Source organism: Talaromyces stipitatus, genomic scaffold (assembly GCF_000003125.1).
Source record: "Talaromyces stipitatus ATCC 10500 scf_1105507295549 genomic scaffold, whole genome shotgun sequence".
In the NCBI taxonomy this organism is placed as follows: domain Eukaryota; kingdom Fungi; phylum Ascomycota; class Eurotiomycetes; order Eurotiales; family Trichocomaceae; genus Talaromyces; species Talaromyces stipitatus.
Genome location: NW_002990117.1, coordinates 3,175,383 through 3,201,351, shown reverse-complemented (window position 1 = coordinate 3,201,351; position 25,969 = coordinate 3,175,383). Strand labels below are relative to the sequence as shown.

Below are 25,969 nucleotides of genomic sequence, written 5' to 3'. Positions count from 1 at the left end.
CGTTACCCGACAAGTTTTAGTGCACGGGAACGCCTCCGCTTGACGCATGTGATTGGCGAGGTGGCTGTATTAGACCACCTGGCAATCGAATCTTCCCGCCAGTTTCTCACCGATTGCCAATCCCGAGCTGACCTTGGCTTGTCGAGTGTGCGACTTCATTCATATCACTTCTTCTCGTGATACTCTCACATATCCTCTCATCGAAGTGTGACTGTTGAGAGTTTGTGTGAGAGAGTAAGGGAGCGAGAAGATCGCATTCGCTTCTTTTATCTTCCCCCGGCCGCGGCTGGTCACGCCCTCGATTCCCCCCAGATCAACCATCTAGCCGTCCGTCCATCACCATGGCGCAAATCGACACCCTGGACCTGATCGTCCTGATCGGTCTTCTGTTAGGGACATTTGCCTACTTCACCAAGGGAACCTACTGGGCTGTACAGAAAGACCCTTATGCCGCTGCCTCTAGTGCCCTCAATGGGGCCAAGGCGGGCAAGTCCAGGAACATCATCGAAAAGCTTGAGGAGACGGGTAAGAATTGTGTAATTTTTTACGGCTCACAGACCGGTACCGCGGAGGACTATGCGTCTCGTCTCGCCAAGGAAGGCCACCAGCGTTTCGGTCTCAAGACCATGGTGGCCGACCTCGAGGAATACGATCTCGACCTTTTGGACACTTTCCCTGAAGACAAGATTGCTTTCTTCATGCTTGCAACCTACGGTGAAGGTGAACCCACCGATAACGCCGTCGAATTTTATCAGTTCATCACTGGAGAGGATGTCACTTTCGCCAGTGGTGCGACCGCCGACGACAAGCCGCTCTCCAAACTCAAATACGTCACTTTCGGTCTCGGGAACAACACATACGAGCATTATAACGCCATGGTCCGTCAAGTCGACGCTGCTTTGACAAAATTGGGCGCCAAGAGAATCGGAAGCGCAGGTGAAGGAGACGACGGTGCCGGTACAATGGAGGAAGACTTCATCGCATGGAAGGAGCCAATGTGGACTGAACTCGCTGCTGAATTTGGATTGGAAGAGCGTGAGGCCGAGTACGAGCCTGTCTTCTCCATTACCGAACAGCCAGACTTGACTCCTGAAGATCCCGCTGTCTACCTTGGTGAACCGAATCTCAACCATTTGGAACACGCTGGCAAAGGACCCTACTCTGCTCACAACCCGTATATCGCCCCCATCGCCGAGTCTCGTGAATTGTTTACTGTCAAGGACCGAAACTGCTTGCACATGGAAATCGATATCTCTGGAAGCGGCTTGCACTATCAGACCGGTGACCACATTGCGGTTTGGCCCACCAACGCCGGCCTTGAGGTCGATCGCTTCTTGAAGGTCTTTGGTCTCGACTCCAAGCGTGACACTGTCATTAAGATCAAGGGTCTCGACGTTACTGCCAAGGTTCCTTTCCCTACGCCCACCACGTACGATGCCGCTGTTCGTTACTATATGGAAATCTGCGCTCCAGTGTCTCGTCAATTCGTTAGCACTCTCGCTGCATTCGCCCCCGATGAGAAGGCTAAAGCTGAAATGGTGCGCCTCGGAAACGACAAGGACTACTTCCATGACAAGATCAGCAGCCAATGCTTCAACATCGCTCAGGCCCTTGAAAGCGTTTCGTCTACTCCTTTCTCCGCAGTCCCATTCTCGTGTTTGATTGAAGGCATCAACCGTATCCAGTCTCGTTACTACTCCATCTCTTCTTCTTCCCTCGTCCAAAAGGATAAGATTAGCATTACTGCAGTTGTCGAGTCCGTTCGCATTCCTGGTGCTACTCACCTTGTCAAGGGTGTTACCACCAACTACCTCTTGGCCCTCAAACAGAAGCAGCACGGAGAACCCAATCCGGATCCCCATGGTCTCACCTACGCTATCACTGGTCCCCGTAACAAGTACGATGGAATTCACGTCCCGGTTCATGTCCGACACTCCAACTTCAAGTTGCCATCGGATCCTTCCAAGCCTATTATTATGATCGGACCCGGTACCGGTGTTGCGCCTTTCCGTGGTTTCGTCCAAGAGCGTGCTGCTATGGCTGCTCGGGGAGACGCAGTCGGACCTACAGTTCTGTTCTTTGGATGCAGAAAGAGTACCGAGGATTTCCTATACAAGGATGAGTGGAAGGTACTGTCTCTTTTTTTTGGCTTTTTTTTGTTGAATTATTCAATGCGCTACACATGCTGACTAATTTCTAACCCAGGCCTATGAAGAGCAGCTCGGAGATTCCTTCAAATTGTTCACCGCATTCTCCCGAGAAGGTCCCGAAAAGGTCTACGTTCAACACCGCCTGCGTGAGAACGCAGACTATATCAACAAGCTTTTGGAGCAAAAGGCATACTTCTATGTCTGTGGTGATGCCGCGCACATGGCTCGCGAGGTCAACACTGTTCTCGGCCAGATCATCGCCGAGAAGCGTGGCTTAACACCCGAGAAGGGTGAAGAGATTGTCAAACACATGCGCAGCAGTGGCACGTACCAGGAGGACGTCTGGTCATAGACATGTCGCGCAATCTATGAAACGACTTTCTTATCTCTTCTTTTATGTCTCTTCGGCTTATAGATTGATTCACTTCTCAATGTTCATACAACGATTGACTATAAATACGGTCATTGAACATCATCTTTTCCTTTCCCTTTCTTTCATCTGCGATTGATTGCTGTTTCTTAGCTATTTTTCGAAGCTGTCCATATTTAAAGTAATCGAATGAAGGCCCCTATGCAGCTGCTCATCAGGAGGCGTCATGTCTTGTACGCAGGTGTTTTGGTAGAATCGATGCTTGCTGATTATTCCGTTGTTTTTACTCGGTTTTTGGCTGCTTAATGTCACTGGTGTGAGATCGTTTCCTTTCTAATTTACGATAGAACGGTCTGAGTAAAAAATCTACCGAAAGGTATTATTTGTTAATATAAACATATATTTACGCATGAGTCTTTTCCTTCCAGCCCTTGAGCTTTCAAGTAGTTTATTATACTTGTCTTACTTAGCCACCTCCAGGCTGACGGACCGATATGCCTCGATGGTGACCTGCTTAGGACGGTCCCAAGGTTGATTCTAATTGCAAGGATATTCATGTCCCTTTACTTTTGACAGCCATCTCACAGTACCTTCAATTGGCTTGTTATTACCTGGTTGACGACATATTGTGGTTGCCCTAACATACAGGCACTTATGAACGAGCACTTCACACAGAGGGTAGGCACCTTCCTTTGTAGTCACCATGAGTGCCTTCCTTCCTTAAGAGGAAGTTTTACTTCTTCCTTCCTTTTGTCGTGTATTCTCATCGTCCCCCTCATTCTGTTCTTCTCTTTCATCTTCTTCTTTTCTCCTTTCATTTCATCACATCAATTTCACATTAACATCACAATCAGCTTCAGTCTCTCATCCAAAGTCCATTTATTCACCTGGTCATTCTACTCACACTCTTTCTGTTATCTCCCCTTTTCTTATTGGTGCACTTCGAAGTCTTCTCATCTCGGTATCATCTGATTCAGTCGGGTCCGTTGATACTGCTGAGGAACCCGAGTGTTACATTCTCCTTATTCTCTTGTTCAATCGTTCAATGAAATCAGAAGTAGGTAGCAGTTCCTTGGGTGACCTTGTTCATATTATTGGACTTCGCCGTGTCGAAAAATGGCGACACCCACTCGCTCATAACTGTACTGCTGGATTCGCATGCTGACATGGCCATCCAGATCAATATGACTCCAGTGGTTGCACCCCCCGAGATCAAGAAAGAGCCCATCTATGACCCAGGTAGGAATCCCAATCTTGGCTGCATAAGCATCGCTAACATCCACAGGCAAATACGCTCCTCCAGCTGGAAAATTGAACGTACCTATCCGTACTCGCCCCAAGGGTGCCGAGGGAGCCAATGGATCTCTGCATCATCCCAACTCCGACTTTGCTAGTCTTGCTAGGGATACTATGTACAATGCTCCAATCATGGTTGGTGGGATGAATCCAAATGGCCACTTCAGCCAACGTCAAGTCACTCCTCCCGGCCCGTCTATGGCGGGTATGCCTGTCCCTCCAACTGTGTATTACCCTGGCTTCGTTGGCGGTGCACCCATTACTCCAGTGAACTTCCCCTCTATGCCATGGGGAGCTCAAGGTTCCGGGTTGAATCATACCCCTGCTGGTTCCTGGTCCTTTGAAGAGAAGAACCACTTGAATGAGTACTCTGGAGTGAGCAACGGCTACCATTCGTATGGCTCAATGATGGATCAGCGCACTCCGATTGCCCCTTACCCAATGTTGCAAGGTCTCCAACTTCAGCAACCATGTCTTCAATACCAAATGATGAAGACTCCAAATGGTTACATTGTCCAGGATTTGGAAATGCTCACCCAGCAGGATCCCCCAATCCCCCGAGCCATCCCTGCCATGTGGACTAACCAGTCTGACTTGACCCTTGCTAAATGTCTTGAAAACCGCGAGGGTATTACCAATGTCTACATCCGTGGATTTCCTCCTGAGACCACTGACGAGATGCTTCATGCCTATGCCTCTCGTTTCGGAGAGATTGATCGATGCAAGGCAATTGTGGATTTGGATACGGGACTCTGCAAAGGGTGTGTCTCTTCCGTCTTGCACAATTTATGTCCGCTGATCCCGAAACCAGATTCGCATTCGTCCAATTTTTTAACTTTGAGTCGTGCGAGAATTGCATCCGTGGATTCTACTATCTCGGCTATCAAGCTTCGTTTGCTCAGGTACGCATCGTACGTCTGTTCTTTGATTACATACTGATGTCTATTGTAGAAAAGTCGTAACTCTCGCCTCAAGGATTTGGAAGACAGAAGCTCCACCAACATTTACTGCACCAATGTACCAATTGAGTGGTCTGAAGCTGTAAGTTATTGCCGCGGGGGGGGCGGGGAGGCATAAATAGTCCACAATTCTAACAAGATGCTTCAGGACCTCCGTCGCCACTTTGAACCCTACCGCGTGGTATCTGAGAAGATCAGTCGTGACGAGAAGACAGGAGTGAGCAAGGAAGTTGGGTTTGCTCGGTAATTACTTGTGCAATGGTTACCATAGAGTGATTCTAACTCCATCTACAGATTCGAGACCCGTGACATTGCCGAGCGTGTGATTGAAGAGTTCCATAACGTTGCTGGCAAAGACGGACACAAACTTCTTCTTCGCTTTGCTGATACCAAGGCCCAGAAGCTTTTGAAGCAGCAATCCAACGAACGTCGTGCTTATCGTGCTGGAGAGTACAATTATTCCGTTGAGGTCGTTCAAGGCTCAACACCTTCTCCCGCGACTTCACGCACCTTGGGAAACGAACATGCTTCGCCCCTATCCTTCCAGTCTCCAGTCGGTGTCGGCCCTGCATGGACTCCTGCTACGACAATCTCGCCTTCGTAAGTCTTGATCTTTGACTTAGCAAATAGGAAGTAGCTAACATTTTGAGCAGGATTCCTGTGAAGAACGCTGGTATCCGTCGTGCATTGAACGGGATTCACCCGTTCCGTGCATTGACAAACGGCGAGAACGGTTCAGCAAACTCCCGCGGTCGAGAGACTTCGGCTACTCCTAGTGCACTGCCGGAGAAGAAAGACATTATATCGCCTACTAAGCCTGCAGCTACAATTACCGTAAGCGTGGCAGTGCCTCAGACTCCTACCAAGAAGGCTCCTGCATTACGGAAGTCGAACTCTGTTTCCCCAGCGGCATCACGAAAGAACGTTGAGAAATTGTCGCCAAAGTCTGCCGCGGCTTAGATGAGCACGTGCCCTGTCTTTTTCCTCTGTGCAGTATTGCGCAGCACCTATCAAAACAATTATTGTTCGAACATGGTATACAATCCTTGCATTTACTCTACCAGGTAGACGTTTATTTGTCATCAGTTCAGCTCTGTGTCATTCGAGCTTGTTGCGTCGATTATATCTATACCAACAGGCCGTGGTTCAACCCCTGAGAGTCGTTTTACGAATCTCGTCTGCGTCGGTTTTGCACCGATTTGTTCGGTTTCTTTACCGTTTTGTTTCTTACTTTAGTCGAGGACTTCTCGATGTGTTCGCGTGTGTTGTGTTGACGGTTCATCCAACTACAGGTGGTATAATATTGCCAGAGTGCTTTTATATGTTACGAGATAAGGGAAGATCAGCAGATATGATATGATGTATGGTATTAATTAACAGATAATCAATCAAGTGTAAGCCATTACACCGCAGATTACACGTATGCTTGATATGTAATACAGCAAGTTCCAGGGTTCGCGTCGCACCTCGATGTCTTTTAGGGCAGAAAACTGCATATGGACGGTTATTCACATTTGTCGCAAATATATATCAGACTGGTACTCCTCCTGGTCACCAACATTGTAAAAATTCAGATCGAAGCACCAGCCAGACCAACTCTGGTTAACTATAGAAGAGAGATATATTATTTATAATAATAATATCCACGAATGCCTTTTACTCTCATACAGACAGAACTTGGAAGAAATGCAAAAAAAGTATACCCGGTAAAGCTAGCGGAAAGGGGTACCGAAAAAAGAAAAAGGAAAAAAGAAACGCCCGATATGGGGGTCGAACCCATAACTTTCAGGTGACAATGGTGTAAAAGCCTGACATTCTACCATTGAAATAACCGGGCATGCTTGGTTGAAGGGGGAGTATTTCTTTCGGTATATAAATATATTTCCTTACATTGGTTGTGGTGGATATAATTCGTTTTTCTGTTGATGTTGCAATAATCCTGGAATGTATACCTAGGTATGGTAGGGTACTCGAAAGAATAAATAAAATCGAGATTTATTCATGGAATAAATTTCAAAGGACCCATCATATGAGTTTATAGGGGGGAAAAGAAGAAAAAGTCTCAACGCTACTCCTTATGACCAATACAACCAGAACGCCGTGTCGTTGTCAAATCGACCACGCCTATCCTAAGACTTTCATTTTCTTCTTCTTCTTCCCACCTTCCTTGTCCTTCTGCTTCCCCTTCTGCCAATCTCTCCAACTACCTATTCTCTCATCTCGCGTAGCCTCCCAAGCCTGATCAGCCTCTCTCTTCCTCTTCCTCGCCTCCATCTCTTCCTCCTCCTTCTGCTTCTCGCGACCTTCTTCTTGCATCTTCGCTTTCAACTGCCGTCTCCTCCTCGCCTCATCCTCAAGTAATACCTCAACCGTCTTCTTGCGCCACTCAACCTTGAATTCCTCCGTTTTCAGTTCCGGTGAATCAAGTGTATATTTATGTTCGCGGATTAGCAATCGTCGAGCATCGGCGATACATTCATCTAGTCGTTCGCGAGCCTTTTCGTCGAGTAAAGTGGTTTGTGCCTTTTTCAGACGGTCAAAGGCGTCTGGTGCGAGGGGGTTCTGGGTTTTGTCGGGGTGGATGAGGAGGGATTTTTTGCGGTATTGGAGTTTTATGTCTGAGTCAGGGACGCCGGGTTGGAGGTCGAGGATGGCGTATCTTATATATAAATTTAGTATGGAGGTAATAAAAAAGAGAAACGAGGATGAAGGTAACTCACGCATCTAATGGGAATGCTTTTCGGATTCGATCAATCTCTGCATCCTAGAGTCGAGTGTGTCAGTCGCAATTCGAAATCTATGGGGGGACCATGCGGTACGTCACACCTTGTTGAATTCTGAAGCTTCCTTTTCCAGAGCATTTAGCGCGGCCAACTCATCGTCGGCCATTTCTATTATATATGTAGACTGTAGGATCGTAGTTGAAAGAGCTCCTAAAAGACGTGGGTCCTCTGAAAGATGGTCGCGATAAGCCAAACAGAAGACCTTTTTCTCCGCAAATGCTTATCAGCCATACTCGGATGACTAAGCGCCCCGCCTAGAAAAAAATAACATGCAACGGAAAAAGATGTTTAAAGACAACTTCAATCAACACAATTCACACAACCATGGCACCGGCTAAAGATACCAGGCATGCAAATAAGCCCAAGAAATCAATTGAAAATCCACGGATACTCAAACGAAAACGCAATGAGACAGAATTATCGACAATCATCCAACGAGTCGAAGAGCTCGACCCAAAAATTCGACTCGAATCCTTCTCCGAATTACCGCTCTCAGATCCCACGTCGTCAGGTCTCACTGCTTCACATTTCAAGTCATTAACTGATATTCAGTCTCGATCTATTCCATATGCGCTGAAAGGACGAGATATTCTAGGCGCTGCGAAGACCGGTAGCGGCAAGACATTGGCGTTCCTGGTCCCCGTCTTGGAGAATCTTTATCGCAAGAAGTGGACAGAGTACGATGGACTGGGCGCTATTGTGTTATCTCCCACACGGGAATTGGCGATTCAGATATTCGAGGTATTGAGGAAAGTCGGCCGATATCATACATTTTCAGCAGGATTGGTTATTGGAGGGAAAAGTTTAAAGGAAGAGCAGGAACGTCTTGGGAGGATGAATATTCTCGTCTGTACACCGGGTCGAATGCTTCAACATCTGGATCAGACGGCCGAACTTGACGTGTATAACTTACAGATGCTGGTTCTCGATGAGGCAGATCGAATCATGGATATGGGATTTCAACAGACGGTGGATGCGATCATTGAGCATTTACCCAAGACGCGCCAGACGATGCTGTTTAGTGCAACTCAGACGAAGAAAGTGTCTGATCTTGCGCGGTTGAGTCTTCAGGATCCTGAGTATGTTGCGGTGCATGAAACTGCTGCTAGCGCAACGCCGTCAACACTTCAGCAACATTATATTATCACGCCGCTGCCGGAGAAGCTGGACACACTGTATAGCTTTATCAGAAGCAATCTCAAGTCCAAAACGATTGTCTTTATGTCTTCGGGAAAACAGGTTAGGTTTGTCTATGAATCGCTGCGACATCTCCAGCCTGGTATTCCACTACTACACCTCCACGGACGTCAAAAGCAAGGTGGACGACTCGATATTACGACCCGATTTGCTCAATCCAAGCATGCGGTTTTATTTTCCACGGATGTTGCAGCTCGAGGATTGGATTTCCCCGCTGTTGATTGGGTTATTCAATTGGACTGTCCTGAGGATGCGGATACCTATATTCACCGAGTGGGAAGGACAGCCCGCTACGAAAGGAATGGACGTGCAGTTCTTTTCTTGGACCCAAGCGAAGAGGAAGGGATGCTGAAGCGTCTTGAGCAGAAAAAGGTACCCATCGAACGGATCAACGTCAAAGCCAAGAAACAGCAAAGCATCAAAGATCAGTTGCAGAATATGTGCTTCAAGGATCCGGAGCTCAAGTATCTGGGTCAGAAAGCTTTTATTTCTTATGTGAAATCTATCCATGTGCAGAAAGATAAGGAGGTTTTCAAGGTCAAGGATCTAGCACTAGACGCATTCGCTTCTAGTCTTGGTCTTCCCGGTGCACCGCGAATCAAGTTCATCAAGGGCGAGGATAGTAAATTACAAAAGAACCAGCCTCGTGCGCTGCGGTACATGTCGAGCGATGACTCTGATCAGGAGGAAGGCGAGAAAAAGACGAAAAAGAAGGATGGTGTTCGCACGAAGTATGATCGTATGTTTGAGCGACGCAATCAGGATGTGTTGGCCGATCATTATTCGAAACTTATCAACGACGATGGTACGATGGTGGATCAGGGTAATGGCATCAATGGTGACGCGGATGAGGATGAGGAGTTCTTATCTGTTAAACGACGCTTTGCTGCCGGTGACGATGCTCTCGGTGACAGTGATTCAGACGATTCCAGTTCATCGCACGATAAACAGAAATCATTCAATGATGGCGACAAAGCTAAACTTGGAAAAAAAGTCAAAGTTGTCAAGATCTCCGACGCTGCCGAACCACTCATCATCGACTCCAAGCGCCGCGAGAAACTGCTTCAATCCAAGAAGAAGCTCCTCAAATATAAAGGCCACAGCACAAAACTGATTTACGACGATGACGGCGTACCGCATGAAGCATACGAACTACAAGATGAAGGGAAATTCCGCGCCGACGGAGATGCGCAAACCCAACGCGCCAAGTTCCTGGAAACAGAAGCAGAGAGGAACCGTGTGGCCGATATTGAGGATAAGGAACTTGAGAAACAGAAGAAACGGGAGAAGAAGGAGAAGCGCAAGGCGAAGGAGCGAGCGTTGGCTGAGGGCGAAAATGGTGTTGCTGTGTTGGCTGGGGAGGAAGAATTTGTTGATCCGTTCCAGTCGGATCGGAGTGACGGTGACGAGGAGGTGTCTGCAAGCAGAGGGAAGAAGCATGTCCCTGAAGAGGAAGAGGATGCTCCTCGCCAGAGTAAGCGATCTAAGAAATCTCACAAGGTCGAATCGTCAGCCAAAGAGCCTCTTGAGGTCAATACGTTGGAGGATCTGGAGGCATTGGCGACTGGGCTTTTGGCATAAGTACACTGACTCTAATGATTCTGTATATTTTGGCGTATCGTCTATTCTTCTACATATCTAAAATACCATCCCAGGCGCTAATTAATTCTTCATCTCATCGTGAGCAATGTCAATCTCAAATATTGCATCCGTATCGGGACTAGTAGATCACCTCTATTCGTCCCATCCAGTCGCAATCACAGCCATACTAAACACAATCTCATATAAACCCGTCAACAAATATCTTCATTCCCTAATTATCCCATCGCATCAAGAAAGAAGCATCTCTTTGAAAAAGATGTTTTTGACAGATTCAGCTGGCCCACAGCCGCGTGGTTGACGTCTCCGCTGGTTGGTTGTCGCCCCAAGCACGCAATAGTTTTTACGTATGAAAAGAAACAGAAAAAAAACCTCAACAGCCGATGTCACTGCAACGATGATGTTTTCCCATATAAAGACTAGCTTCATACCTGGGGAATCCTTCAAAATGGGCGAGCCTCGTTCTCTTTTTATTTTCTCTTCTGGTGGCACCTGTCATGACTGAGAGTCTTAAACACAAAATGAATACCGACATCGAGAAACGCCCAAGGGGGTACGAGACAGGCCCCGATGATGGCGCACACATGCACAACAATGGAGCAGACGACTATACTCCTCCAATCATCGTCGCCAACAAATTAAGCCGGAAACTGTCCGCTCGTCAAGTACAGATGATCGCTATCGGAGGCACAATTGGAACTGGCCTGTTTCTAGGGACGGGCAACTCTCTGGCCAAAGGTGGTCCGGCCTCGATGCTGATTTCGTATGCGATTGTTGGCGGGATTGTGTTTGTGACTATGTTGGCGTTGGGGGAGATGTCGGCTTTTATACCTGTTGCGGGGTCGTTTTGTACTTTTGCTGGGTGAGATTGGGATATTATTGTAATTCTTGTATGAGGGGAAATTTTCTGACTGTTGATAGGCGCTTTGTGGACGATGCGTTTGGGTTTGCGTTGACTTGGAATTACTGGTTTAATGATGCGGTATCGACTGCATCTGATCTTATTGCGCTCCAGCTCCTGTTGCAGTATTGGACGGATAATTTCCCTGGCTGGGCTATCAGTTTGATCTTTCTGTTTGTGGTCATTGGCCTCAATGTCATATCCGTGAGGCTATATGGTGAAGTATGTTCAGTTAAATGTCCCGGAGAGTTCCAGACTAATGCTAATATGTGTCGAATGCAGGCGGAGTACATTCTCAGTATCCTGAAAGTCGTCACGATAGTGGTACGTTCATATTCCTCAATAGGGTGATGGCAACTCATTGATTATTTCTCAGATATTCATCATCCTCGGTATTGTCGTCAACTGCGGCGGAAACACCAGCCATCATTATATTGGCGGACATAACTGGCATATTGGCGACGCTCCTTTCGTCAATGGCATTGGAGGATTTGCCTCGGTGTTTGTTACTGCTTCATTTGCTTAGTGAGTTCTGTCAAAATCGAATACATGAGATCTCGGCGCTGACTAGGATACAGCGGAGGAACTGAATCGATTGCAGTCACTGCAGGAGAAACGAAAGATCCAGCCAAAACCCTTCCTCGCGTTGTGCGCAATGTCTTTTGGAGAATTCTACTTTTTTATATCTTGGCTGTCCTGATCATTGGTCTTAACGTACCATACAATTACCCCGGTTTGAGCTCCAAGAACAGCCATACCAGTCCATTCACCATTGTCTTTGAGCAGGCCGGAAGCAGTGTTGCCGGTAGTTTCATCAATGCGGTCGTAATGACCAGTGTGATTTCGGCGAGTAATCATGCCCTCTTCGCGGGTTCGCGACTACTCTACACCTTGGCTACTGATGGATACGCCCCGGCTTTCTTTGGTATACTGAACCGACAAAGAGTACCATGGGTTGCGGTATTGGCGACATCGGTCATTAGTGGACTTTGCTTTGGCGCAAGTTACATTGGCGCAGGGCAGTTGTGGACTTGGTTACAGAAGTGAGTTGATTCCGCAGTCTATAGGTATCAGGGTGACTGAATTAACAAATTTATAGCATCGTCGGTGTCTCCAATCAACTATCCTGGATAGCAATCTGTTTCGCATCCCTCCGTTTCCGCGCCGCAGTCAAAAGGCAAGGTCTCGAGCATCTCCTCCCCTTCAAAAACTGGACCTACCCTTACGGTCCCATCATCGCGATGATCCTGAACATTGTCCTTGTCCTAGTCCAGGGCTGGTCATCTTTCAGTCCGAAATTCGCTGTCGTCGACTTTGTCAGTTACTACATTGAAATCCCCGTTATGATTGTCATGTTTCTGTTTTGGAAACTTGTCAAACGCACAAGGTTTGTGCGGTTGGATGAGATGGATTTGGTCTCTGATCGGTTTGATGGTGGACTTAGTGCTGAGGAGCGCACGCAGGTATTGGAGGTTGCGAGGAGGAGTCCTTTTGCGCGTGGGCAGCCGTGGAAGGAGAAACTTGGGGCTATTGCTACGTATTTGTTCTTTTAGGTTTATTATTAATTCATTCTAATAACACAAGCTGTTTACCATCACGAGAATAGTGCCACCCTGCGTATTACTACGATCAAGGTCTCAAAATTTCGATGTCCTGATTAGATCACTGACGGGTAGTCTAAACGCATATTTCGAAGAAACCCAGGCAAGTATTACGACTTGCGTCTGATTTCCAATATGACTGATTCTCGCTTATTGATTGATAGCACTGCCTTATCTACATAAGCATAAAAACGCTGGATGCTCAATGCACCCTATCAATGCAATGCATCTGGACTTGAGAAGAGCCAGGCTCCAAGATTCCCGGATAGTTTGACCTCGAGAAATAATGGCTTACGCCATGCGTTGCACAACCGCATCTCGCTACCGAGGGTTGATCCATGTTATTCTCACTAGGATAACTTATCGAATCGTCGCACGACACCCGCGCCCCCTTCTTGTAAAGCACCGTTTGAACAACCCACCCCGGATTCCGAGGTTGCTATGAAAAAAAGAAGAAAAAAATCAAATTCTCCGCAAAGAGTCACAAGGACCATCATAGTCCTTATTGTCGGGCAGACATGAAATGGCCGATCACTGCGGAGGGTTACTCACGGAGGTAGGTATGACATGTAGGGTTCGACGGAAGTCCGGGGATCCTCGTCTGCAGAATGCATGGATTTCAAGGCATTAGGAATCCCGAGATGAACACGAGTTCATCTTTCAGTGCGAATGAATCTTCTCAGGACATGACACATATTGTCCGAGGAATGGTCGTCTCATACATGAATGGTGGGTGGAGGGTGGAAAGGTGGGAGTACATGAGTAATGATAATATTTCCGCATGCTGTTACATGCTTTCTTCCCACCCTTAGATCCACCCTAACTATTGATAATTACAAAGCAAGAATCTCACGGGTTATACAGCCTGCCGAGTGTGGCACCATGTCTTCATATCAATCGCGATAGGGTCGGGATCCTTTTCATGATGGTTAGTCATCCGAACTCTGAAACTTGTAACTGATAAATGCTACTTTTTGACGTCCTCTTGTAAGTCGTCAGAGCAGTTATGGTTCAGGTGATGCCGTCTATAAGCGCACGTTATGATATCCGACCAGCATTGGCCATCTGGATCAGCTGGAGGTAGTATAATACGTACTACTCCGCAAGGAAGTCACACCTTGGACTTGAGCCGATGTCTTCCTTTTCCTCGGATCTGGTATGTCTATGGTTAAAGTTGAGATTAACCTCATCATTGCACGTATATATGTTATAACTCATTGACAGTGAAGCCCTCGCATGAATCATGGTATTGTTTGTACAGGTTTTCCGGTCTCTGCATATCATATATTGGACTCTTGCATTATTGACCGTGTGGTAGCCGCGGAATTTGTTATTCATTGACGGTAGATATACATCAGACGTCGCCATGGATGCTTTGCGCAGCTGTCTCAGATAACATCAGCAGTTGGTAGAAAGGAGTTGGTGCATCTGAACCTTGGAACCTGTTTGGGCTCAAGATGATGTAGTATGAAACAGATCATTGTAGGCCGTTGGTACCAAACTACGACAATGGAGAGAATAGCATAGTCTCGACACAATCAAGTGGCTGTGATCTTGCATTTCCTCAAAACCGGGATGGTTGGATGTGGACTTCATCGCTACATCATGCAAATTATCCGGCGTCCGCAGAACATATGTACCTTCGTATAGACGCAGCACCGGTGGACTACGGATGCAACAATAGTATTTGGTTTGAAACATCCAGCATCGTCACATCGAGATCTGGGCCACACGAAAATCGTTAGCGGCATATCGAGTTGCATAGTTACATTGATTGCCACTCGTAACCGCATTTCGAGATCGAGGTGATCGGACAATGATGAAGATAGGTAACATTGTACCTAATCAAGGAAGAAGGAAAGGAAAAATAGAGATACCTAACAGTAACTCAGGGCAGTGTCCTCATCACGTAGCACATATAGCGTAGCACAATACTTGCTCTGTGCAACATCCTAACACTAGCCAGTTGCCTATTATACTCGTCAGCAACAGAACTTCATAGCGATTTGATCTGACCGCTGCGTAGGATGCTGCAGCCTCGACACAGTCTAGACGCAAGGTGCCTTTCACCAGCTAAGGATCCAATAACAGCGACAGGAATACCGAGCTCTGCCTCAAGCATTTTAAGAGCATTGATTTCTTTTTCCTTTTTTCCTTTCCTTTCTGTCCCTTCATTGGCTTATATTTCGGGCTTTATGCAAGTCGTTGACCAATGTTCGAGTATCCATTTTTGCGACCTCTTTAAGTTATCTTCGAGGAGCCACAATATAGACTTCAAGTTGCTCTGGCATGACTTCATAGCGCTCACCGGACTTGTCATATCGATTATTTGCCTCGAAGTAAATAGTTTGTAGGTGTGAGGTTGAGGTTAAAGTAAGGGAAAGGCGGAAGGGACGAGCCGTGGCTTACCGTAGATTCATCAACTCGTGACTTCCTTCAGACAACTCCAGCTTAGTATTTAAAACTCTCTTCATCCATTTTAGAACTCTTTGCTCTCTTCTTCTCTTTACAGACTCAATAGTCATTCGTCTACTACCGTCGCTGTCTCGTTGACCACAGAGCGCAAGCATGGATCTAGTCTATTTAGGGGTAGCACTCAGGCATGAAGCTGTGTTACGCACGCTGTACTCCGTGTGCACACTACCAGCTCTAGGAACCACTAGTCTTATTCAGTCATCAACTGTGGCTGTTTACTGTTCAATTATTCCAGTGTCAGGCGACTATTCACTGCCATTCAGCGGCAATCACACCCCTTGCTATCGCGACGCCGTCTCATGCTTCCGAGTCCCGATCCAGATGGTCCCAGTGTTATGGGCTGATATTATAGTACTGTACGTAAGTAGGTTCCTCTAACTGGGTCTGTTATGGTTCGCCACGCTTCCTGAGCCCCTTCACAGTGGGTTGACGGTGCTTTCAGGCTTAATTTAAATTTATGACCCACACGTCGAGTACTAACTACTATAAGCATCGTGGAAGAGCTCAATTTAACACCGGGTTATGTCACCCCAGCATTAATGTTCGGAATATTAATTTCTGTGTAAGCTGTGCCTGTCCTCAGGCTTGTCCATACAAGGTTCTCCCCTGTTTACTTTCAGGCCATGTGATACGATTCTCGAAACATGTTTCGTCTCGGAGCTGATAGCCGGCTCAGTCACACGGAAAAAAGAATGCTTGTGCGCTCTCTCTGTGCAGAAATTATTCACGGCGCAGAGACTCGGAAATCCTCCTATCTTTAGCGCCATAGATGACACAACTCCTTGCGCAATGACAGAACGTGGCAGTGATCCAAGCATAAGACGGGTACATTATGACCTCCATAAGTCTCCATATCGGGCAAAGTCTATCATACGTTATATTTTCGACGAGTTCAAAGATAATGGTGCTGGGCGAACAGGGCATCTGTGTTAATGGGTGGAGTCCTGCAAAGTAAATCATCTAGCTGCTTCGGTCACGCATAAGGATGGGTTGACCACAGAACTAGTACGCATTTATTACCCAATCCTCGTTGATGTTCCAACTGCTCGGTGACCTCGGTCTGGGGATCCGCCTCATATTGCTTTTGCCTAGTGTTTAGGTCTGATGCTGTGCTTAGTACTTACTAAGTACAGTAAAGTCTGACTCACCAAAAAAAATCGCGATACTCCCAATACAGAATTTCTAATGCTGATCCGACGATCGTCAAGCCAAGACCTCATCTGTTCTGACAGGAACGCTCTACAGTGGGGGAAATTCGTGTCTGGTCGATTATGGGACGCAGAATTGAGAAGTCATTTGACTTCTAACCCAAACCGGCCTGACTCTGTTGAAGTCTGGCTGAAAATGCAGCTTACTCTCACCCCCTCCACGAGTCCACATACAAGGCTTTTACCCTGGTCAGAACTTCAATCTTGAAACAGAGTGCGCCGTATACTGCTGGTCAGGGGGTGGTGCTCTTGGCCAGAAAAATTATTGTTGGAGACCCCCCCGAGTGTCTTAAAGGCAAAGGCAAGAAAAAAAGGAGAGAACCAGAATATCCGAGTGAATTACTCCTCGTACTGTTATGACAAGATGTGGGGTCTCTTAGATGAGATGGCGCTCGTTTTGTATACGAACTTTACGAAGCGACATTGGCCCGGAAAGGTGAATAACATATGGATGTGCTTAGGTGGACGTTTATTTGGAAAGATGGATTACTAGACATGCTCGTCGCCTTATCAATTTTACTTGGCACCATCGGAAGAAAAACGGACTATTGCAGGGCAACGTTCGGAGGTAAAGTAGCCGGATAAATGAGGAGGATTGACGGATGTTCGGAATATTCAACCTAATCAACCGCGCAACAAACTATTACTCCGTAGTCAAACTCTCTCTGGAGCCGGTGAAATATTAAACCTTTTCAATGGACCTTTACCAAAGCGCCGGGAAACTATTCGTGACTCGTGAGGATTGAGATTCAAGTATCTGCCCAATATGGATTATGGACAAGGCAGAAGTTCTCTTGGCGGACAGATTCCAACAGTCGCACAGTATGACAATCCCAAGAAGACTATTGTATTGGGACGTTCATTAGCTTGCGTGCCTTGTTAGATCGCTCAGATTTCAAGGATCAAGGATTAAGGAATTGTGGAGATGCGGTCCGCGACCATGGGCGCCATGCTGATTCCATTTCTCCGTATGGTATGTACATGCCAATATGGTTTCATGAATCCGGTACATCTGATTTCATTGACCGAGCATCGAAACCAGGAATGCCAGTGACAGCATTCACTCACATACCAGACACGTATTGTCAGCTGCGGGAAGATGGCCGGAGCATTACTTGGCATGGGGCATGTACTGTACCACGATTTACAAACCAACATTCCCATTCCTTCGCCTTATTTTATCTTCCACTTTCCCTTGTCCTTCTGATACTCGATCGGGAATCGAAACTCAATTTTTTTCTCCTTAGATGACAATTGGAGGACTATTAGGGGACTATTGATGCCCGGCGGAAATCCAGAGGAACGATACCGTCGATCCGCAGGGCTTCGTACGCTAACATTAACTTAACACATACACATGTTTTCAGTACCTCTCACTCTTAGACTTAGAGCATGCTCAGTCAAGTACATCGTACGTTGGAAAATATTCCGGTGGCCATGAGGGGTTCTCCGATTGACTTAGTAGCGCATTTTTTAGGAGGCGCCAAAATTCAAGACAGCTCTCCATTGCGTTCAATTGAATCAGTTCCTCACTAAAACCGCACTAACGACCAGACTAGTCATTAGCCTAGCCTCTAGTACTAGGTCTCTCTAGTTGAACTCCTGTTCAGTGTTCAAGAGTTCGCATCTCTCCACAAGCGTGTCCACCATCCAGCCGTCAAGAAATCAAACCCATGTCTATGGGCCGTGCACTACATACCTCTTTCGGTCATTGACTAAACTAATCTAACTCCTTCCGGCGTGTTCTGGGTCTATTGACCCTGCTTAACAGCTTTTCGTTGACAACGGTGGCCCTTCTGTCACCTTGGTGAGCGTTCAGCTACTGCAAGCCAGACTGCAGACCACATCCCCAACAGGACAAGATTGAAATTAGAGGACACTAAACTTGGACCAATTGGACGCAGAATTTACAGGTATTTTCTTGTACATGTTTCCCAATTAGTTTTATTGGATTAACTATTAACTACATACGGAGACTTATGTAGTCAAATTCTCCAAACAATAGCCCCGTCAAATCACGAGCCACCCCTCTCTCATATATCATATGAACAAGCTAAGGGAGACTCGAGATTAGGACGACCCAAACATGGCAAAGCAAGCTGATTCCATTCTTCACGTCACTACACCCAAAGTTTACAAAGTACGTAGCGCGCTATTCAACTGACTAAGGAGTGGATCTGTCCGTTATGAAGATCGGGAAAAAGAGTAGAGCCCAAAGACAAGGAGAGAACACAGATTGAAATGAACCATATGATAGGTAGAAATGCGATGATGTGCACTGACCAGTCGCTCAACTCATGTAACTACTAACCACAACACAGAAAGAAGCACGGTGAATAGTTTAGAGCAAAAAATATTCAATAGCCGCAGGCCTTAGGTCTTGCTTGTAAAGGTGTGTCTTCCCTTTCCCGGGATATGGGCCTTACAAGAGTTTTCCCAGACAAATTGTCATGACCTGCAGGAGAAGGGGGATCACTAGCTAGCACTGATCAGTTCTAAACTTTGCAGATCCCGGGCATTGCTCAAATCGTTCCCTCGTACATAACTCGTGTCATGAGTTCCTAAAAAAATAACCTGTGGGCATGCTTCCGTTACTGATTATTAGATGCCGGCGGCGCCCCAGTGATCCACATATCTTCCTTCTCGACTCCATAAGTATGTATGTACGTAGTAAGTACTACTACATACTACGACGTTTTGAGTCTCGAGGCCGCCGTGTGATGGGCCAGAGTTAGATCTCGATACGTTAGACCCTTTTCCCCATTCCATCACCACCTCCTTGGGTGAGGTCTGCGACGTGTCATTCATTAGACTCGAGTTGCCCAGACGCTTCGTCGATCTTCCCACCACGTTAACAATGCACTGGATCTCGGTCTGAAGATAGGTGAAACAGAAGGAAAGGGAAAGAGAAAAGGATTTACATATTGCATAGCAGATTGACAGCTCTATTTCATATTTCCTTATCTGATAAAACACTGAATACCCCTCGCCGACTCACGCTTTGGTTGCAGGGCCAACACTCTGATATCGGAGCTTTCAGCGCATCTTTCTGCAGAACCAAGATTCGCACGGTAAGTTACCGACATATACTCATTGCCAAAAACGGCAGAGGTCAATGAAGAACTAGGAGGATTGCGAACAAAAAGAAAGAAAAAAGAAACGAAAGATTAATTCTTCTGGTTGGTGGTCGACCGACTATTGGGTTGCTTTGGACTATACAAACCCGCAAGCCTATCAAAAAGCTCAAAAGTACCTTGTTCAAAGTTATATTACAACTTTTGATTTCTCGACTCCTCTTCATGTCACCGCCACTACTTCCTACTGAGTTGTTATAGCCGTGCTATACAACAATCAACATAAAGAAGAAAACTCGGGAAACACATCTGCGAAGACCCCCATTCGGCATCACTCCAATGCAATCTCTACTTCTTCCAGCTCCGTGGTTTTCCAAGACGCATTTTGGGCCGCACATATTTGATTTTGATCCCGGCCGTTTCTCTGCCCATTTGCGGCCTCCGTCGTCGTCAACTACGGCACCGAAGGCCAGTCTTCGAGCATCTTATTCAGCTATCCCTATGTCTGGCATTGTGCCAACGGGCACCCAGGCACCACAAAGTGCAGATACCATCACCGCTACAACGCAAAGAGAGCAACAGGAGGCAGTGGAAGAGGCAGAAAACCTAGGTTCGGCAGATCCAACTACTCTCCCAACTCTACCGCCGAGGTTACCGACACTGATTCCTGTGGAAGGACCCGGTGGTGGGACTACTCAACAACAACCATCACGGTTTCTGTCTACTGAAGAATTGCTGGTTAATACTACTGCGCAGTTGCCTAGCATTGGTTCTACAGTGTCATTATCGCAGGTTATATCAGGGTCTCCCCAGCTCGGACTTCACGGCGTGCCAACCTCGACTGCCATACGATCTTTACCGCCGAAATCTACGAGACGTGCTAAGGCGCACGTTGCTTCTGCCTGTGTGAATTGTAAGAAAAAGCATCTGGGTTGTGACTCTGCCAGACCATGCAGGCGATGTGTCTTGTCAGGGAAGGCGGTAAGCCTATGTGGAAAGTGAAAAGAGAAGGAGTCATTGTACTAACCACCTTACAGGCGACATGTGTGGATGTCACGCACAAGAAAAGAGGACGCCCGCCTCTCAAGGCCGAAGAAACGCCCTTAAGAGGAGTGCCTTCCCTAGGCAGCTCAGTGACACCGAGAGAACAATACCAGATAGCTGGGAGTGTACGTGTACCGAGCCACACGAAGACGTCTTCACGAGAAATCCGACCAATGACCGACCTGTACTACTCACGGCCATTGGAACCTGGATCAGCAGGATTAGATAGCAATGTCAGCCTACTAACTGCGCCTTCAGGAAGATGGCAGCCGTTCACGTCTCCTCAAATGCTTTCAACCGGCCACAGTCAGAGACCTGTCTCATCCTCAGGTCCTTTACCGATGTCTTCTGTCAACTATGCACATAATAATCCTTTCACATCTTATCATATGGCGGCTTTTCCGCCGCCTACGAGGGTTTCAGAAATGCCTACGGGGATGAGCTATAATGATCGGCCACCAACCACTACAACGCCGACAGTGTCGCCTCAGCAGTATCAACAACATTTCCAACCGGGATTGCAATCACGCATAAGCCCGCAGACCCCTAGTCGTGGGTTAGATGTGGCTCCCTCAGGTCCTTCACCATTAGGGTTTCGAGAACCCTACACCGAGCCCGGTGTTCGTCTACCACCTATTCTTCCTTCTACGTTTGCGACTCATCATATCTCGACCCATTCACATCGGCGAAGTGATTCATATCCTAATGTATTCGCATACCAGACTCTGAGCAGTCCTCAGCAGCAGCAGCAACAACAACAACAACAACAACAACAACAACAACAACAACAACAACAACATGAACCCCATTCATCCTCGTCGCATCAATTTGTCCGTCCTCAGGAATCTCCACCCTCCATGTTTGAGCTTCGATCACCGTATCCCGGTGCAACAGCTGGAGAACATGAAAGAAGCCCACCACATCAACCCTATCCAAGTCAACGGCCGCATAGTACTATTACTCCGACTACTACAACAACCACCACCACTACCACCACTACTTCGCCAGTCTATACTGAACGGCGACGAAAGAGTACGGCTAACGACAACGAAGAGAACCCCCAGCCATCAAAACGACGACGAATGGCCGTGGACGACATCGTGAATGATTAGCCGGTGACGAATTTCTATCAAAGTCAATACCTCTAATCCTTAATGTTTATACATAATACCTATTTACATGGCCACTTACTCACCTGATATCATGGAGCCGGAACTCCGGAGTGAGATTAGAATGTCCAAATTGGAGACTTGCACATGCAATTGCTGCCCTTGAAGGGTAAGCTTGCAGTTAATAAATACATACTAATTCCGTCTGCATCTTTTTTTCGGTATTTATTTTCTTACCGCTAGAAGACAGATTGCTTCCCATTCTTTTCATTTCTTGTCTTGTCTTGATCTTCAACTCATCAGATAGACTTCTCATTCGTCTGCTTTTTTTTCTTTTGTTTACAACTTGTTAGAGTGAAAAGACACCGTACTGTTGCATTATACTGTTTACTCATTGTACACATTCAAGGGGCTTCTGTTATCTTCTTTTATATAGCATAGTGATTCCCCCAATTCTCACTTTCTCTTCTTTCCATAATTTTCTGCCTGTTTGAGGATATTATAAGAGTCTGCTTTACTTGCAAGGTTGGAATTGTTTAGACATGCCGTGTATCAATGATATGCACTCGTCCTCGATTTCGGTGAAGACAAATGTAAAACACAAGAGCACATGACAAATATGCTAGTATGATAGAGTAATATACACTGATGTATTCGGACAAAAGAAATAAAAACCAATGTAATCAAACCTTGCTAGACTGTGTAACCAAAAACAGAATACAACACCCAACAATAACCGTCGCCATAAGCGTAATCACCGCCTGCGTCTTCCACCCACTCTGCACCAACGCCGCTCTCCGACTATACTTTGTCACGGTGATGACATATAGCGAAAACCCACTAGCAAGACAGGCAAGACTCATACACCAAAATACAATGCCCATGGGTAGAGCGATCACGCGCTCGATATGAGTGGGCTGCGAGGAGAAATGGAATGATATCAGGATTGCCGAGGAGACTATGGCCAGGTATATGGCGAGTCGGATCCAGGAGAGGAATGTGCGTTCATTGGCGCAGTGGTCGCGTGCATCTGATGCTGTGTTTTCGAAGAGGAGAGGTCCTAGTAATGGGCGAGCGAGGAATATGTGGTTTGTGGATGAGGCTTCGCTGTTTGTTTTTGTTTCTATGTTAGTTCGGGTCTTGGAAGTCTGAGAGTCATGGATGTAGTGCCTAGTATACGTGCCGGTCTGACTCATCGACACTGCTACGCTACTTCAAGACTGAGGAGAATACATGTGAGGGGAGTATCATGGAAGAGGCCGTCGGAGCTGGCATACTTTTCAACAATAACCGGCCTTGCATTTACCGGATTGATGAGCGGGTTGAACTTGCGTGGGCGAATAGTGTCCATATCTTCGTCCTCAATCGGAGGAGCACTGTACCATATCACGGTATCTTCAAATTATTGACCGGGGTAGTTATGGTAAAAGTGGAGGTTGAGCTTGAGTCGTCGACTGATGATCATGGGATGTGGAGGAGAAGCCGTTGAGCTAGTCCTATTACGGATGTGAATAAATGATTGACTGATTGGTTCGTTATTTGCGGTAGAGTTCTTGACTGACTTACTGATAGCTTGACTAGCATGCTCTGTGAGCTCCATTCATATTCATTTCTCAATCGCGCAGTCTGCTAATCGTGCAATCGCGAAGGAGATAAGATGGATGCAATCTACAGATCATAGCATCTGGCCAATCAGAGTGGGCATACTGTAAACCAGCAAATATGATTGGTCAATCGCAAGGACTTACCTTATTCAGTTGCGGGGCCTAACTTCTCTTTTCCTCGTCTTCCAGGACCTTTGCTTCTATTTTCCTTTTATTCATTCCTACATACATGTTCGTTCAACCTTTATCTTACATATACTCGAAGCTTCTTAATTGCGTGATTTGCCGTTCTATGGAAGTGCGGAGTTGACTGAGACATCTGCAATGCTGACTTTGTCAAGTTTCGACGAAGCTAGGGACCGATAAGCCCTGACTGACTCACTATCTTGACTAATCCAATCGAATTTATTGCGGAGTCTTCTTGATCGTTCGCTTCAATTTTCTTCTGTTCTTGATGCCTGCTGGCAGTGTCATCCCGGTCAATATTTCTGATATACTGTTACATCCCTGAGTATAAATGGCATTGAACAACTCTTCTCCGCTGGCGATCGCCCGTACTGATCAGGACAGCCAATCGTTGACGTCCGGCGCTTCAACGGCTCAGACTGTGATTGCTCGAGATATTGCTTCTTATAATTCCGATAATAGAGTGAATCAGGGTAACGACGATGACGACGACAATGATAACGACTTTAACGGACTGGTGCGTTCAGCGACCAATGTCTTAGGCACTACACCTCATTCTCTGGCTGGTTCTTATCGGCGTCCGTCCTATTTCACGGCCGGGTCGCGCGGAACTGTCGTGCCGCATCATAGCCAAGAGCAGTATTTGACTATAGAGGAATTGGAGCGTGCCTATACGGAAGAAATAGATCTACTTAGCGACAACCGTGTTATTGAGCCGGATTCATCGAAACGAAATGCTGTAAGCAATTTGACCAAACAGCTGAGTGCCAGGCTACCATCTCCTGGTCAAAATCAACAAGACCCTCATGCGCCTATCACAGCTCCAACGGAGACGTCAGCCTTACTGGGGGACCAAGCTCCCCTCGTCAATAACGAGATCGACCGCAAATGGGAGGAGGCAGTCACAGCCGGCTTAATCCAATCGACATGGAGGCGAGAAGCTCGAGTGATTGGGCAATATTCTCTGCCACTGATTGTCACTTTCCTTCTTCAGTATTCCTTGACTGTAGCATCCATTTTCACAGTGGGCCACTTAGGAACTGTAGAACTAGGGGCGGTAAGCCTGGCAAGTATGACCGTTAGCATCACTGGATCAGCTGTCTATCAAGGCCTTGCTACCAGTTTAGATACTCTTTGCGCCCAGGCGTATGGATCAGGAAGAAAGAAACTCGTTGGACTCCAAATGCAACGAATGGTGTTCTTTCTGTGGGTAGTCACGATCCCAATTGCCATCATTTGGCTTCTTGCGGATAAAATCTTGGTCGCAATCATTCCAGAGACCGAAGTCGCACTTCTTGCCGGACAGTATCTCAAGGTTGTGATTCTAGGAGCACCAGGGTATGCCTGCTTCGAAAGCGGGAAACGATTCGTTCAGGCGCAAGGCATATTTACAGCATCCTTGTACGTCCTCCTGATCTGTGCACCATTGAATGCATTCATGAACTGGTTCTTCGTCTGGAAGCTCGAGATGGGTTTCATCGGAGCACCAATCGCCGTAGCGATTACGGAAAACCTTCTCCCCCTCTTTCTATTTTTATATGTATACTTCGTCGGTGGTCGCGAATGTTGGAACGGATTCACATGGAGAGCATTCCAAAACTGGGGTCCTATGATCCGTCTCGCTTTACCGGGCCTGATCATGGTTGAGGCTGAATGTCTCGCTTTCGAGGTTCTCACATTGGTGTCTTCTTATCTCGGAACGGAGGCTCTTGCTGCACAGTCTATTCTCAGTACAATCAGCAGTATCACCTTTCAAATCCCGTTCCCTGTGGCAATTGCAGGTAGCACACGTGTTGCAAACCTCATCGGTGCTACCTTGGTCGACGCCGCGCGCACAGCAGCCAGAGTCGCTTTAACCGGTGCCGTGATTGTCGGACTCCTCAACATGTTAATTCTATCATTACTACGATACTCACTGGCTGGTCTATTTACCTCAGATGAGGAAGTCATCGAGATGGTTGCTGCCATCTTACCCATCTGCGCGGCTTTTCAACTCTTTGACGCGCTAGCAGCAAATTGTAATGGTATCCTCCGAGGACTGGGTCGACAAGAGATTGGTGGATACGTGCAGGTTTTTTGTTATTATGTAGTGGCGATGCCAATCAGTATGGGGACAGCTTTTGGGTTGGGATGGGGCATTTCAGGTCTATGGACAGGCGTTGCGATTGCATTGGGATTGGTTTTCTTCATTGAGATCATCTTTCTCAGAAAGACGAGCTGGGAGAGAAGTGTGGAGGAAGCAAGAAAGAGAAATGATGTTGCTTGATCTCAACCGTCTGATATTCGAGGACGACGATCGATTTTGTCACTTTGTTAGTCTAGTAAAAATGTATATAGACTTAGTCATATAGGAAAAATCTCACACTACTTAGTGAACAACGATGCACTCAGATTGTAGACCATCGAATCCTCT

General features: G+C 46.8%; 8 protein-coding genes and 1 non-coding gene across 9 annotated transcripts, besides 5 other annotated features; 6 read left to right on the top strand and 3 right to left on the bottom strand.

The window, feature by feature from the left end:
* Nucleotides 1-129: 129 nt before the first annotated feature.
* TSTA_020320 (NADPH cytochrome P450 reductase (CprA), putative) lies at nt 130-2,946 on the top strand. The gene is made up of 2 exons (XM_002484162.1): nt 130-2,129; nt 2,206-2,946. The coding sequence occupies exons 1-2, from the start codon at nt 342-344 to the stop codon at nt 2,500-2,502; spliced, it is 2,085 nt and encodes a 694-aa protein (XP_002484207.1). The 5' UTR covers nt 130-341; the 3' UTR covers nt 2,503-2,946.
* A 352-nt stretch (nt 2,947-3,298) lies between these two features.
* Nucleotides 3,299-3,341: a sequence feature (A-rich).
* A 3-nt stretch (nt 3,342-3,344) lies between these two features.
* TSTA_020310 (RNA binding protein MSSP-2, putative) lies at nt 3,345-5,876 on the top strand. The gene is made up of 8 exons (XM_002484161.1): nt 3,345-3,577; nt 3,699-3,759; nt 3,806-4,577; nt 4,628-4,718; nt 4,768-4,857; nt 4,924-5,018; nt 5,070-5,375; nt 5,429-5,876. Exons 1-8 carry the CDS (start codon nt 3,566-3,568, stop codon nt 5,733-5,735), a joined length of 1,734 nt encoding a protein of 577 aa, XP_002484206.1. The 5' UTR covers nt 3,345-3,565; the 3' UTR covers nt 5,736-5,876.
* Nucleotides 5,877-6,394: 518 nt separating this feature from the next.
* Nucleotides 6,395-6,418: a sequence feature (AT_rich).
* A 112-nt stretch (nt 6,419-6,530) lies between these two features.
* Nucleotides 6,531-6,612, bottom strand: TSTA_020300. The gene has a single exon. It is a non-coding gene; the product is annotated as a tRNA-Lys (tRNA).
* Nucleotides 6,613-6,732: 120 nt separating this feature from the next.
* On the bottom strand, nt 6,733-7,744 carry TSTA_020290 (DnaJ domain protein). Its single transcript, XM_002484160.1, has 3 exons — nt 7,602-7,744; nt 7,496-7,539; nt 6,733-7,434 (listed from the first exon to the last, which is right to left on the bottom strand). The coding sequence occupies exons 1-3, from the start codon at nt 7,662-7,664 to the stop codon at nt 6,900-6,902; spliced, it is 642 nt and encodes a 213-aa protein (XP_002484205.1). The 5' UTR covers nt 7,665-7,744; the 3' UTR covers nt 6,733-6,899.
* Nucleotides 6,911-7,130: a sequence feature (GA-rich).
* Nucleotides 7,745-7,882: 138 nt separating the features above from the next.
* TSTA_020280 (DEAD box RNA helicase (Hca4), putative) lies at nt 7,883-10,427 on the top strand (the record flags this gene model as incomplete). The annotated part of the gene is made up of 1 exon (XM_002484159.1): nt 7,883-10,427. One exon carries the CDS (start codon nt 7,883-7,885, stop codon nt 10,334-10,336), a length of 2,454 nt encoding a protein of 817 aa, XP_002484204.1. The 3' UTR covers nt 10,337-10,427.
* Nucleotides 10,428-10,632: 205 nt separating this feature from the next.
* TSTA_020270 (amino acid permease, putative) lies at nt 10,633-12,808 on the top strand (the record flags this gene model as incomplete). Its single annotated transcript, XM_002484158.1, has 6 exons — nt 10,633-11,216; nt 11,276-11,477; nt 11,538-11,579; nt 11,632-11,780; nt 11,834-12,298; nt 12,355-12,808. Exons 1-6 carry the CDS (start codon nt 10,852-10,854, stop codon nt 12,806-12,808), a joined length of 1,677 nt encoding a protein of 558 aa, XP_002484203.1. The 5' UTR covers nt 10,633-10,851.
* Nucleotides 12,809-19,863: 7,055 nt separating this feature from the next.
* Nucleotides 19,864-22,753, top strand: TSTA_020260 (C6 transcription factor, putative). Its single transcript, XM_002484157.1, has 2 exons — nt 19,864-20,594; nt 20,651-22,753. The coding sequence occupies exons 1-2, from the start codon at nt 19,953-19,955 to the stop codon at nt 21,767-21,769; spliced, it is 1,761 nt and encodes a 586-aa protein (XP_002484202.1). The 5' UTR covers nt 19,864-19,952; the 3' UTR covers nt 21,770-22,753.
* Nucleotides 21,395-21,456: a microsatellite.
* Nucleotides 21,607-21,658: a microsatellite.
* Nucleotides 22,450-23,389, bottom strand: TSTA_020250 (uncharacterized protein; the record flags this gene model as incomplete). The annotated part of the gene is made up of 3 exons (XM_002484156.1): nt 23,333-23,389; nt 23,044-23,262; nt 22,450-22,873 (listed from the first exon to the last, which is right to left on the bottom strand). The coding sequence occupies exons 2-3, from the start codon at nt 23,115-23,117 to the stop codon at nt 22,450-22,452; spliced, it is 498 nt and encodes a 165-aa protein (XP_002484201.1). The 5' UTR covers nt 23,118-23,262; nt 23,333-23,389.
* A 498-nt stretch (nt 23,390-23,887) lies between these two features.
* TSTA_020240 (MATE efflux family protein subfamily, putative) lies at nt 23,888-25,930 on the top strand (the record flags this gene model as incomplete). The annotated part of the gene is made up of 2 exons (XM_002484155.1): nt 23,888-24,295; nt 24,317-25,930. The coding sequence occupies 2 exons, from the start codon at nt 23,888-23,890 to the stop codon at nt 25,820-25,822; spliced, it is 1,914 nt and encodes a 637-aa protein (XP_002484200.1). The 3' UTR covers nt 25,823-25,930.
* Between the last annotated feature and the right edge of the window lie 39 nt (nt 25,931-25,969).